The sequence below is a fragment of the Osmerus mordax genome, chromosome 11 (assembly GCF_038355195.1).
Source record: "Osmerus mordax isolate fOsmMor3 chromosome 11, fOsmMor3.pri, whole genome shotgun sequence".
NCBI classification, from domain to species: domain Eukaryota; kingdom Metazoa; phylum Chordata; class Actinopteri; order Osmeriformes; family Osmeridae; genus Osmerus; species Osmerus mordax.
Genome location: NC_090060.1, coordinates 6,125,345 through 6,138,382, shown reverse-complemented (window position 1 = coordinate 6,138,382; position 13,038 = coordinate 6,125,345). Strand labels below are relative to the sequence as shown.

Sequence of the window (13,038 nt, the reverse complement as noted above, 5' to 3'; positions counted from 1 at the left end):
CCATCTGTCCCTGAACTTGTAGCAAACATGGAGTGAAAAATAGGTTGAGACAAACAGTAGCTTAATAGGCCCGCTGCAAACAACATAAACCATAAATATAAAATATGAAATACTTTGATTTTGTTTTTGTTTCAATAGCCTATACATTTTAAGAAAACAAATTAAGCAATGATGAAACCGGCGCCAATAAAATGGAATTCGAATGGTTACATTATTGACCAGGGAACGTTCCATGATTTCATCATTATTTATATTATGTTTTTTATTGAAATTAACAGACAGATGGAGTTGGTACGACTTACAAGCATGAGAGATATCTATTCTGAAACTGAGGTCTATCATACTTTAGATATAGTTGGGAAGGGCACCTTTGGGAAAGTGGCAAAATGCTGGCGGGGAAGCGATGGAGAACTGGTTGCGGTAAAAAGTATGAAAATTGATCCTCACAAAAATCGGGTGATAAAAAATGAATTGAAACTCATAAGCGCTCTGTCGCGGTCATCCATTGCGAATTGTAACATTGTTCTGTTTTACGAGGCCTTTCGTGACGAAAATCACCATTACCTTGTCTTTGAGTTGTTGGAAATGAACTTGTACCAATTCCAGAAGGAGAATGGCTTTAGGCCTATGGCAGTCCGTTACATCAGAACTATCACGTGCCAGATGCTGAAGGCCCTTGCCAAGCTAAAGGAGATTGCGATAATACATGCTGATCTGAAACCGGAAAACGTGATGATCGTGGACCACTGCCGCTATCCCTACTATGTGAAATTAATAGACTTTGGTTCCGCCAGTATTTATAATGAAGTTCGTTTTGTAAAGGAGCCTTACATCCAATCCAGGTATCTTTCACATTTCCATGGAGTGTAATGAAATGAGCTATTAAGATATACTTTGAGCTACAGAAAGCAAGAGATATTTGTAAATTTTCCCTAAATATAGGATTTGAGAGTAAACAATTTAAAGCTGTATTCATTTAAGAACAACAAAATGTTCCTCTCTAATCTTGTTGGTCTGTGTCCTGCTGTCTCATACAGGTTCTACCGTTCCCCAGAGATCTTGCTGGGCCTGCCGTTCTGTGAGAAGGTGGACATGTGGTCGCTGGGCTGTGTGATGTGTGAGCTGTTCCTGGGCTGGCCCCTGTACCCCGGGGAGTCAGAGCTGGACCAGGTGCGTTACATTTGTGAGACCCTCGGCCAGCCCAACGACAGCCTGCTCAACGCGGCCAGCAAGACCAGCAAGTTCTTCAAGCTCCAGAAAAACAGCTGTGGCCAGAGCCAGTGGGAGCCCAGGCCCAGCAAGAGACGCCCGACCTCGGGTCAGGGGAACGGAGGGGGTGGAGGCAGGCGCAGGAAGTATGTCTTCTCCTCTCTGGACCAGTTGGTCAACCTGGATCGGGGGTCGGAAGCGGGACCAGGACAGGAAGGCGAGGTGCTTCAGGAGGATGTGGCAGCAGAGGGCGTGGACAGACTGAGCATGGTGGATCTCCTGAAGAGGATGCTGACCCTGGGCGTTCATGAGAGGATCCTGCCCTCCGACGCTCTCAAACACTCCTTCATCACCCTGACCCACCTGGGCTCCTCCCCCGAGTTCGGACACCACAGTACCGCCTCCTGCCTCGCGTACCAGCGGGCCCGTATCCTGGAGAAGGTAACCTTGGGTGACGGGGCCGAGGGCTTCCTGTCTCAGAGGAAGTCGGACGTCTATCAACTGTGCCCCGAGGTTCAGCCCCTCCCCCACCACCCCAGCCAGAACCTGGCGGGCCTCCAGGACGACGAGGGGATAGACTACAACTCCCAGCATGCACCCAGGCCCCCCAGTGAGACGCAAACGCCCTCAGAGCTGATGGATGAGCTGTGCCTTGAAGATGACATCAGCCTGGATGACTCCATGGGAGTCTGGGCTATGGAGGCCGGCTATGACTTCTCATCCATGCCTGTATCCACCTCTGATGTCAGCTCCAGCCTCCAGCCCAGCCAGACCTCTCTCCAGAGCCGAGGCCGCCCTCACCGAGGCCCCAGCACGGACCAGCCCGCACTGGGCCCAGCCAACAGAGAGGACCCCCACAAGGGCCTACCCCGCTCTTTCTTCACCAGGCTGTGTGAGAACCAGCACTTACCACCACAGCCTGGGGCTCGCTCATCCCGCTCCGAGCCCACCCATGGGCTGACACAGACCCCCGAGACCCCCCATGACAGAGAAGGGGTGGCGGGGGGCTACCCCAACCCCCCTCATGGAGGCCCCGGCACCCCCCAGGACCAGGCCAGAGCCATGGAGCAGGGAGCACAGGCAACCCAGCCAGCCTGCCACTATGAGGGCCCAGAGGTGAGGCATTGAGACTGTGCAGATAGAGGCATCTGCACAGTCTCGTTCTTCATAGTAAATAACAATGTATTAAAAAAAAGAATGTTTTATGATATAATCAGGGTGAACAGGCTTGAGGCAACAACCAAAGTCCTCCATACAGGTTGTCCTACAAAAACCAGAACGTTCCTCAGAAGCAGACGTCTGTGTGCTTTCGACCCTCACCATGTGAAGTTCATCACGTCTTTTTTCAAATTACCTTCTCTCCTCCGCTGCCATTTGAAGATGAATAACTCCTTTCTCTCCTAATCCCTTGTTCCGTCTCCTCCCTCATCATCTACCTTCCTCCATTCCTGTGTCGTTCTCTACCTCAGGACGTGCAGTTGCTCCAGAGCGGGGGACCCCAGGCCTGCCCCTGCCCCCACTGGTCCTACCCTGCCTGGGCCTCAGACCTGGAGCTCACCCCCTGCCTGACCCACGGACCTGAGTGTTGCAACCCCAACCAGCACAGCTACCTGCCCTACTGAGGCCCCCAGACACACCCAGAGGCTGGGCCAGGACAGCAGGACATGGTCCTAGGTCTACATGTGTCCAGGCCAGGACTGTGGAGTATTAGGGAGTCCCCCCCCCCCCTCTCCAATAGATCATATATGTAGAACTATGATGTGTTCCTTGCAATCAAGACAGCTCTGAATGAAACATGCAGCCTGGGTGAACAACTGTCATTACATTTTCAAAAGAAGGCCCTCCAGGAAAGTTCTAGTTGTTACTATGCATTTCACACAGGGCACGGCTGAACACAAGATTCTCTTTTTTTTCCATGAGAATAAAATCAATTCATTATGTGTGAATGGTTTTAGTCAGGGACATGAAGTGGTTAGATGGAAGGAGAGATAAAAATAGAGGGAAGAATAGAGTGACATTCTTGGCTAACACTGTCTCATGCCACCACTGAGAATAGAATGAAGACACATTCAGTACGATTCACTTTTATTAAGAACGCAAAGACAGGAAGGAGCAAGGGATTTGTTGTGTGTACAAAACAGATTACTGTCAAGGCAGACCAATAACACTCGTACACGAAGCTGTTCTCTGCAAAGAAGCCGCAAATATTTTTTGACGGTTGCCGTGACGACCACCTCCACCGCTCTTATCTTGTTTAGACACCCACTCCACACAGTGGAAATTAAATTCAAGAAAAACACTGAATCAATTTATTAACTGATTATGCTTATGATAAGCATGCATAGTTTTAAAAATCCATTAAAACTATAAAACAGGGGCGTCAGGTGGCTGAGCGGTGAGGGAAGCGGGCTAGCAATCCGAAGGTTGCTAGTTCGATTCCCGGTCATGCCAACTGACGTTGTGTCCTTGGGCAAGGCACTTCACCCTACTTGGCTCGGGGGAATGTCCCTGTACTTACTGTAAGTCGCTCTGGATAAGAGCGTCTGCTAAATGACTAAATGTAAATGTAAAACATGATTTTCTGCAGTCACACCATACCAATCACACATCAAAATAATTAAAAAATGAATCCAGCATGCTTATAATCATTCAAAACCTCATTATCTTCCTGAACCATCTCCCTGAGATTTGCTGGGATTGAAAACTCCCCACAGAGTCAAAGTCAAAAATGCATCATAATGAAGATCACCATTCAAAGACAGACTGTTTAGATAAATAGATTATTTTGTTGATTTTGTTTGACAGTTAAAAAAGATGTCACTCACACATTCCCTGACAGAAAGTTCTATTATTTTTAAGAAACACTTACAAGTTGTAAAATTATCCCAGAAAAACATTGACATTTTGTAGGACAACCTGTATGGAGGGCTTTGGTTGTTGCCTCAAGCCTGTTCACCCTGATTATATCATAAACATCTATTGACCTAAAATGGACAAGATTTGTGCAACACTGGTAAGAAACAGCTGAAAGCCAGTTAGACCTCGTTCTGTCCATCTACCTGGACCCAAGATCAGATCCTAACTGGGCACAGCTCACTGTGGTCATAAACAGCAGCTCAGTTCGGTTTGTATCACATATGAAACACTAGTCTGGTTGGAGAGAGAGAGAGAAAGAGGGAGAGAGAAAGAGAGAGAGAGTGGTGTGTGTGTCCCTTCTGTGGTCCAGAAACAGCTCCCTGAGGTCAAACTAACTCTAAGTGCAGAGGATAGTAAATACTACGATCCGCTGCTCTGGAGCCACCAGACAAACAGGCGTAACGTGTCGGCAGCATTTAACACAGGTTTTTCAGGTCCGAGTGTTGGCGCAGGGCCTTGCTGTAGGCAGAGTCCCAGTCTCTCTCGAACACGGCGTGCAGCTGTGATTGGACGCTGGGCTGCGGGGACTGGGAGGCGGTCTGGTTGACCACCAGGGCGGAGCCAGCGGTGTTCACAAAGTAGTCACCTGACCAGTTGGACGTCCCTGGGGGAAGAGACGGTAAGAAAAAACAGGAAATGACCACACGTACTGTAGATGTGACAGAGTTAGGACACAGAGGTGACACCACACTGTGATACCACACAGCGACACCTCAGGAGATACCACAGACGGATATGATCTCTAATGGATGGGAGCTGAATTTCAGTGTTGAATCTAATTTCTCATTGACAATATAAGCATTATATGAGCATAGATCTGAGATCTAACCACCTCCACATATGTAATTTAGGTTGTAATGCATGGTAAGGGTGTAGTACGTACCTATGTAGGCCACCTTGTCTGTGACCATGTACTTGTTGTGGTTGACTCGGGCGTAGGGGATCTCCTTCTGGCGGGGGTTGGCCGGGACCACAAACAACCTCTGCAGGACACACACAAGAAGTAGCAGGGATCAGCTTCCTGAAACACTGATGCTAACTTCACCACCTGGATGTCCAGCAAGCTGCTACTCACCACCTGGATGTCCAGCTTGCTCTTGGCCTCCTGGACGGAGGCCAGGGAACGCAGGAAGGGGATCATGACGGGCTGGGTGCTCGCCCAACAGCTGATCAGCAGACGCACCCTGACCCGCTTCTCGAACGCTACGCGCCGCAGCTGGGTGTCAATGTCTGCCCAGTACCTGTAGGGGGCGCCAGACACAGGCTCAGACTGGGAACTGTGTTTTTTCATGCACTTATGGGAAAGTCAACTTAATAGCACCTGGGCGGTACTCAACACCAACAGAAAATTAGAAGTACTGATACATTTACTGTTCTGGGGGTTAAGGTTGGATAAAAATAAGGGTTAAGTTAGGGTGAAGCATGGGTGAGTTGAAGCTGATGCTAGAGTTGGGGTAGAAATTGAGGGGAACTGAGTAAGGGTGAGGGGTAAGTCAGGGTGAGGGATGAGTCATGGATGAGGTGAGGTGAAGGGCTAAGATAGGGTGAATGATAAGTCAAGGGTGAATCAGGGGAGTGGGGTGAGGAAGGTGGGTGAGTGAGTGAGTCAGAGTGAGAGAGTTAGGGTGAGACAGGGGGGTGAGTCAGGGTGACGGGTGAGTCACGGGGGAGGCGAGGAGGGAGGGAGGGGGCTCCTCACCGTTTGGGGCGGGAGAACTCCATGGTGGGCAGGTAGTTCATGACGGCGATGTAGACAAACTGCTCAGCGTCCTCCACCACACTGAGGATGGCCTGGAGATCCCCTGTCCGCCCCTGGGCACAGAACGATGGGGGGGAGCTCTGGAGGGAGGGGGTGTGTGTGTGTGTGTGTGTGAGGGGGGGGGGGGGGGGGACAGAAGTACCATTCAGAAATGAACTGTGTCACTTATGAACAGACTGCTGCTGGAAAGAGGATCTGTGTGGATCAACCGCCTAACCGAATCAACAACAGCATCTGTAACAACATAAATCATAGCCAAACTTCTTTCAAGAATGTTGGGGACGTCGTACACTCCAGTCCTTGACCCCTGCCTGGAAATGTTTACCGACAGATACACCCTGGAGTCAGTGCCGTTGAGTGGCAGCTGCAGGGGTGTGTCCTTGTTGTAGGAGGTGGAGAAGGAGCTGGGCCAGGGGGCGGGGACGGGCTTGTCGCTCTGGCCCAGGTACCAGTAGGCCTCAAAGATCTTGGCCAGGTCGTCGGCCAGGCAGCTGCAGTTGTACACCACCACCCCCAGCTCCTTCACCTGGGACACACGCACGTGAACACGGGTCAGAACGCCGCACACACGGTTGGGTGACATTTGTGTGTATGTACTCTGCGATTTGTGCATAGCTGTTTTTTGATACACTGCTCTCATGCCACAATTTCCCCTTAGGGATGAATAAATGAAAGCCATACAGTCCTCCATCCATCCACCCACTAATGCATCTACCTATCCATCTATCATACCTAGATGGACTGGCTGATACACCGTTTAACCACGCAGTGCTTACTGGACCACAATATCCTGGTTATACACAGCATAACCCCAAACACATACAGCACCTGCAACACCAACCCCGTCTCAACCACATATCAGTGCTTGATGAACCAAGACTGAAGTAAGGAAGGATGACTTCCTCTTGAAACTTCTTGAATGAGTGGTTTAAGCTGCATTACAGGAACAGCCTTAGTTTCGTTCTCGTGTCACTTTTTATGCTTGTTTGGAAAACACAGACTCTGAGCTGACATCACAAATCCCCTAGCTTACAGAGGCACAAACACATTGTGCTTGTCTATACTGCTAGCCTGCCTGAACTAAGCTCTGGGAAGGGGTTATATAGTATATACAAGCACAAAATTCAATGTAAATATTCTGATTACCTGGGAAAGAATGTGAGGGGAGAAGGCTAAGAGCAGAGATAGATGCAGAGGGAGGCAGGGAGGGTTAAGGTAGAGAGGCAGAGGGTTAGGGCAGAGAGGCAGAGGGTTAGAGCAGAGAGACAGAAAGGACCCTCACCTGGGTCAGAGACCGCCAGTCCATGTTGGCACTGCCAATGTAGACGTGCTTCTTGTCCACCACCCAGAACTTGGTGTGCAGAACCCCTGAGGTCAGCTGTCTCATGTTAACAGTTCTGATGTCCGCACCTGTAGAAACCAGCCAGTTACACACCGCCCAGCATCCTACAGCTCCAATCACTGCTGTTCATGAAATACAATAACCACTCAACCGATCACAGAGCAGTGAAAAACGCAGTTAACCAATTAAAAAGCAGTGGAATTACAACTGTCCAATCAGATGCAGGTTGGACAGAGTGACTCTCCAATAAGGGGGTGGGGGCACTGACCAGAGCTGTTAAGGAGTCTGATGTCATCCTGAGGTTGTCTGGCCTGCGGGGTGTTCACAGCAATGCGGACAGACAGCTTTCCGGACACTTCCGCTAGCCTCTTCAGGATGGTCTCTCCCTGTCACACAACAGGTCAGACACACCACATTTACACAAGAGGCTAGACAACAATAGCTTACTGTCACTGGTATTTTTTATTATTTGCGCATACTACATACTGTGTATGTGTGGGCTGAGAGCAATTGCTGCCGTCAGTCATTTTGCTTTATCGCAAAAAATCACCTGATTGGCTGTCGGCTCCTGGGTTCCGGTGTCTTTGTTGGTGAGCGTCCAATAGAAGGAGGCGATGTCGACACTGCTGCGAGCACCGCCAATCAGATTGAGCCACGCTTGGTAGATGGAGGGGTGGGAGAAGCTGGAGTTGAACTCCAACCCCTCTGGGATGCTCTCCACCAATGAGATCCTAAACACAGAGACAAGGAAGTAAAGCTGTTTAAAATCCTGTGTGATGGAACAGGTGGAGGTGACAGTACCATGATGGGGTGAGATCTGATCCGTGATCAGCTGTCCCGCTGTGAGGTACTGTGTGTCGTCAGAGGTGGACAGACAACGCGGAGCTCCACTCACGTGCAGGGGTCGGAGCAGCTGTCTCTGAGGGGGAGAGGGAGCCTGGTCCTGGGGGAGCTGGAGGAGGAGGAGACCCCTGGAGCTAGCAGAGTCTGGAGGAACAGGACAGCCAACAACACACTGGCCAGGCCAGTCAGGGCCAGCACACACCTGTAATACTACACAAACACACACAAGGGCACATGAATATACAGGATCACACACACTCGTACACAAGAACACATGGGCATGAACAGGAACGCACACACAGGAACACACACACACCGTGAGAAGTATGCCATGTGTCACAAAGCACATCTGACTCAAGCCAGGAACGACTACAATTCATATATATAGTGAGTGCAGGTAGGAGTCACAATGATTAGATTTAGTCACCATCAGTGCTTTCAAGGTAGTATCTTCTCTTCTGGACTCCACATCACACACCTGCAACAACAGGACCGGGAGATACTGAGACACAAAACAAATACTGCCCTTCTCTGCTAATGATGTTGTTTCTGCCAAGTTCTGTAATCGACAATAAGCATCTCAGGAAATCAAGAGTTTTGATGTAACTGTTGAAAGATACCTTCACAACACTATTGAAACACACCCCATTTGAATAATTCCTTAAACGGTTCCTTGAACTAACTCATAACCATCACAATATCCACAAATAGTCACAATGGTTAAGGAGGCATACCTTCTCGTAAGGAACGTCCGTCTTCATTGTCACAGCCAGCGATGTCTGTGTCGTTTAGCTGCTGGTGTCTCAGGTCAGGTAATGGGACTGCAAAACTGAAGCACATATTACAGGAGCAGCATGAGATATTGGAATTACACATTCTGGAAAACACCCGGTTTCTGAATCCTGGGCGCTGAGTGTCCACATACACACACACACACACAGGCATACACGCATGACTCGTAAACACACTCATTCAGATACACACTCATTATACACCATTCTTTAGCCACAGTGCCCCCCTGCACCAACTTTTCTATAGGTCCATGTCGTGACCTGGTGACAAAGGGGAATGTTCTGGAGGTGGTGCCTTTGTGAAGTGAGAAAGACCCACACAGACAGTAAAGCACGGTTCTCAGGTGGAAGTGGCCATACTGCACCATGAGCACGACGGCGCGGGATAGTTACGTGTGGAATATTGAAACGATCTGATCTGGACTAAAGAAATGAGAGGCGTAAATATTTTTTTGACTCAGGAGGTGAAGCTCGTGGATGCGTGTCACGAGAAAGAGAAAAAGAAAGAGTGAGATCTGCTGGCGTGCAGGCATGTGATACACCCGGCTACAAATTAGCTGACACATGCTATACACTGTACGGCTAGGATAAATACAACGTTATCTCGCAGTAGCCTCCATGAAGTTCACTCTGTGATTATGACAGTCAGGGTAAAGCTCTGAGCCATGCTCAGAGATATCTGGGCTTCCAAGGCCAGGTTATCAAATTCACCAGTTTTAAAAAGTAGCTATTGTTGAAACTGAACAAGGAGACTCACATAGCCGAAGCCAAGACAGAGTCAGGTCTGGGCTCTATGTTGATCTGTCTATCTCTTTGTTTGTCTGTACTGTAGATGAACACAAAAAAAATATGAATACTTATTTATAGTCAGAATCGATCATTTTGGCCCTGAATTAGCTAGCCTACAGACGTTAAAGAACGCTTTGGTCTCGAAACCTCAACAAGTCTACAAAGAGGGATTTGTCTGGTGACTGACAGTATACGTCCCTGCCGACGATGTTGTATTAATATCGTATAATAGGTTTCATAATACCAAAAACAAGTGCCAGTAAGAGTTGTGAAAGCTGCTGGAAAAACATCAAAACAAGCCTGTCCCGTGACACTGACAGTAGCAATAGCAAACTGTAGCCAGCAAACTTTTACACCCTGCCGGAGTTGCAAATTCAAATAAAGAACAAATAAGACTATCGTGGTTAATCTAACATTGCAAATTAAGAGAACTACAGGATATAGCCTATCCAATTGCTCTGATTTATAGTTCAAGTACTACAGCACTGTATTCGATAGTGTAACGAGCGGCTTTCAAACAACCAAGACAAAAACAACATAAACAACAAAGCGGTTTAGCAGCGGCTCGAATCAGTTTAGTCCATACCTGAGATCATATGGTTAGTTCGTGTGAAATCTTCACCATCAAACTACGTAATCTTACAATCACACAACTACTTTAAGCGACCGAAATGCTAGCCTAATGCTTTGCAGACGAGGTAAATTACCAGTACAAAGGGGGAGGATGGTCATGTGACAAAGAACCTTTGGAAATAAAACGTCGTCAAATGAAATGAGCTGTTCAGACCACATGAGGGCAGTGTGACAACAGGTAGGCTGCTGATTCTGAAGCTGGCTGCAAACTTTGGCAAATGAAGTTGAATAGAATAATATGAATTCGGACCGTTTTTCTGGCCAAAACGCCATAGGGAAATAGCTTTGCCTATATGGCTTTTAGAAGCCTCGTGATCCATGGTTATGCGTGCTGTCCCTGAGACAAATTGAGGCTAAGCAATAGGCATATTTTTACATAAAGTAAACTGTATTTCTGAACAATATGTCAAACCTTATATGTTGAAATATAGAAGCGCACTTAATGCAATTCTTAATGCACTGTGTAAGCTCCTGGGGATGTAGGCCTCTGGGACGGCAGGATGTAGCGGTAGTAAAATGAAGGGTTATAAACCTATTCTAGGTATGGGCGAGGTCCTCACACACCTTCGCTCCTCCAGGATACGACCGTCTGGTGACTTGAGTCACACCGCGCCCAGGAATAGGCCTACCTGGCTCTGCAACTTCCAAAATATGGAAATATGTTGGACGTTATCCCTATTGTTTAAGTCTCGCCACATCAACTCGCTATAACGTTGAACTCGCAAAGAGAACATACAATCCTACATTAAATAGAATATAGGCCTAAATTAACCAGGCTAAAAATCTACAGAAAGTGTATCGAGTGTTGAATAAGTGTTGTAATATTTGGAGACAGTGACGAGAGTGAGTGAAGGGTATTTAACTTTTGCCACAACACATAGCAAGATAATAACACAGATGATTAAATGCAGCTTGATTAAGGTGAGTGGAGAGTATTGACATCCAGTGCTGCAGTGTCTCCATTATCCACTTGAGGGTAGTGTGGCTTAGAGACATGAGATGGATCTGACTGGATCAGAATGGTGAATAAACGTTAAAAACCGACGAGATTAAAGACTGGTACTTCCTCTCGCTGTATCTGCCTCTCTCTATTCATCATTCACTATACCATGAGGACAAAGTGGCAAAAGAATATCAACAACCGTTGTATACTCATGCGTCTAGCTCCTAGTCTAGTTAGGCTAAGTGAGAATGCTCACTGTATCTCCTCCTCCTTCTCCACCTCATAATAACATATGCAATTTCCTGACACACGCAAGAGCGGCTTATTAAATGCATCTTTACGAGCAAATAAGGCACTCTCCACAGATCTCACACAGACCGCGGAGGAGAATAAACCTGTCAAGTGTTTGTCTTTCGCCGGTCGCAGCAGTGATAAATGTAGAGATGGCGTAGGCCCACTAGATCACAAATGGTCCCAGAGGATCAGTCCTGTACTGTATTATTATCCCGGCCTATGAAAGACATGAATAGCCCGATGACCGTACACTCTTGCCTCCACTGTTGACTTTGGGTGATTAAAGGCGTGGAGTTAGAGGCCAGTCCTGCCTTTGTTATGCTATCAGCAGTGGAAAAGTCCTCACCTCTGCCTCCGGAGCCTACCTGGCCTTATCAAGGGATGGAAGAGGTAGAATGGAGTATTATGGGATGGATGTGGTGAGGTCATAATTGAGCGGATTCCGGGACCTGTGCTGTCTTGGTTAGGTACTGTACGTTGCCCCCAGACCACACAGATGTCCTCTTGATCTGATGGTAGATGTTGGGGCTTTGGGGCCAGGGTTTAATCCCCGCTGGGTACATTGCTACATGAGTCAAGTGTCCCAGCAGAGGGGATGATAAGAGTGGCAGGCTCAATACTGGAAATAGCTGGGGACATAAACAACCGGTCTTACTGTAAATGTGTAGGAAAGCACAGGTGTGTGTGATTGTGAGGGAGTGTGTATGCGTGTGCATGTATGTGAGTGACTGTATTTGAAGGAGTGTGTTTGTGGTGAGCAGACTGAGGGGTGTCAGTTACCACGGTAATCTGCCTTATCACAGTAGATGTTTTTTTTCAAGGACTATGACTCATGCTCACCTGTCTAAAAAAAGTCGTAAAAAAGTGACGCAGTGTCCTGCTCATTCAAGACCTGCACAAATTATACTGTGACAGGATAGCCTCATCTCATCCAGCCTCTTACCTGCTCCTCCTAACATCTGTCTCTGTCCCTTTCTCTTTTTCTGTCTCTCTGACCTCTCTGACTCACCTGACCAGTGAGTCAGTAAGGACTGTGACTACCAGGTATTTGTGTGGGTGGGTGTGGGTATCTTACAAGAAGTGAGAGAAGGAGAAGAGAGAGAGAAATTGAGGAGAAAGAAATTGAGGGAATTAGAGAGAAAGGAGAGAGAGAGGATAGCTGAAGAAAGAGAGGTCTGTAGGCCATACCTGAGGTATGTGTTCCTGCTTCAGTAACAATACTTCCTGGTGCCACTGTGATGTACACAGCACATTTCAAAGTGGTAATTTAACACCAGGAGTGTTTATTTTGGTCCAGCTCATGAGAGTGTATCTTTCTAAACACTTAACAAATAAGACGAATGCTCCCTGTGTTAAATTAACACTTGTGTTGTAGACCCAAGCAAGGCTAGACTCTTTATCACTGGTCCATCCCCATGGTGAAGAACTGCTTCCCTTTAATATAGCTGAACAGGATATTAAGTTATATTGTCTTGAATGTGTCCTTAGAGCTTTATGCAAAAATAAACTGGGGAGGCTG

General features: G+C 47.7%; 2 protein-coding genes across 2 annotated transcripts; one reads left to right on the top strand and one right to left on the bottom strand.

Annotated features, from left to right (window-relative positions):
- Positions 1-306: 306 nt before the first annotated feature.
- On the top strand, positions 307-2,831 carry LOC136951967 (homeodomain-interacting protein kinase 4-like). Its single transcript, XM_067246636.1, has 3 exons — positions 307-842; positions 1,038-2,325; positions 2,679-2,831. The coding sequence occupies exons 1-3, from the start codon at positions 307-309 to the stop codon at positions 2,829-2,831; spliced, it is 1,977 nt and encodes a 658-aa protein (XP_067102737.1).
- A 451-nt stretch (positions 2,832-3,282) lies between these two features.
- On the bottom strand, positions 3,283-10,356 carry pld3 (phospholipase D family member 3). The gene is made up of 12 exons (XM_067246231.1): positions 10,236-10,356; positions 8,804-8,898; positions 8,497-8,547; positions 8,122-8,279; positions 7,777-7,957; positions 7,495-7,612; positions 7,167-7,294; positions 6,210-6,410; positions 5,825-5,964; positions 5,201-5,366; positions 5,009-5,108; positions 3,283-4,729 (listed from the first exon to the last, which is right to left on the bottom strand). Exons 2-12 carry the CDS (start codon positions 8,828-8,830, stop codon positions 4,542-4,544), a joined length of 1,458 nt encoding a protein of 485 aa, XP_067102332.1. The 5' UTR covers positions 8,831-8,898; positions 10,236-10,356; the 3' UTR covers positions 3,283-4,541.
- Positions 10,357-13,038: the final 2,682 nt, after the last annotated feature.

Excerpts from the sequence above, each read along its gene's own strand:
- LOC136951967 (XM_067246636.1), top strand. The coding sequence starts at position 307 with ATGAGAGATATCTATTCTGAAACTGAGGTCTATCATACTTTAGATATA. Across the intron at positions 843-1,037 it reads GAGCCTTACATCCAATCCAG|GTTCTACCGTTCCCCAGAGA; the intron begins GTATCTTTCACA and ends TGTCTCATACAG. Across the intron at positions 2,326-2,678 it reads GCCACTATGAGGGCCCAGAG|GACGTGCAGTTGCTCCAGAG; the intron begins GTGAGGCATTGA and ends TCTCTACCTCAG.
- pld3 (XM_067246231.1), bottom strand. The coding sequence starts at position 8,830 with ATGAAGACGGACGTTCCTTACGAGAAG. Across the intron at positions 8,548-8,803 it reads CGGACGTTCCTTACGAGAAG|GTGTGTGATGTGGAGTCCAG; the intron begins GTATGCCTCCTT and ends CTGTTGTTGCAG. Across the intron at positions 8,280-8,496 it reads CTACCTTGAAAGCACTGATG|TATTACAGGTGTGTGCTGGC; the intron begins GTGACTAAATCT and ends GTGTTTGTGTAG.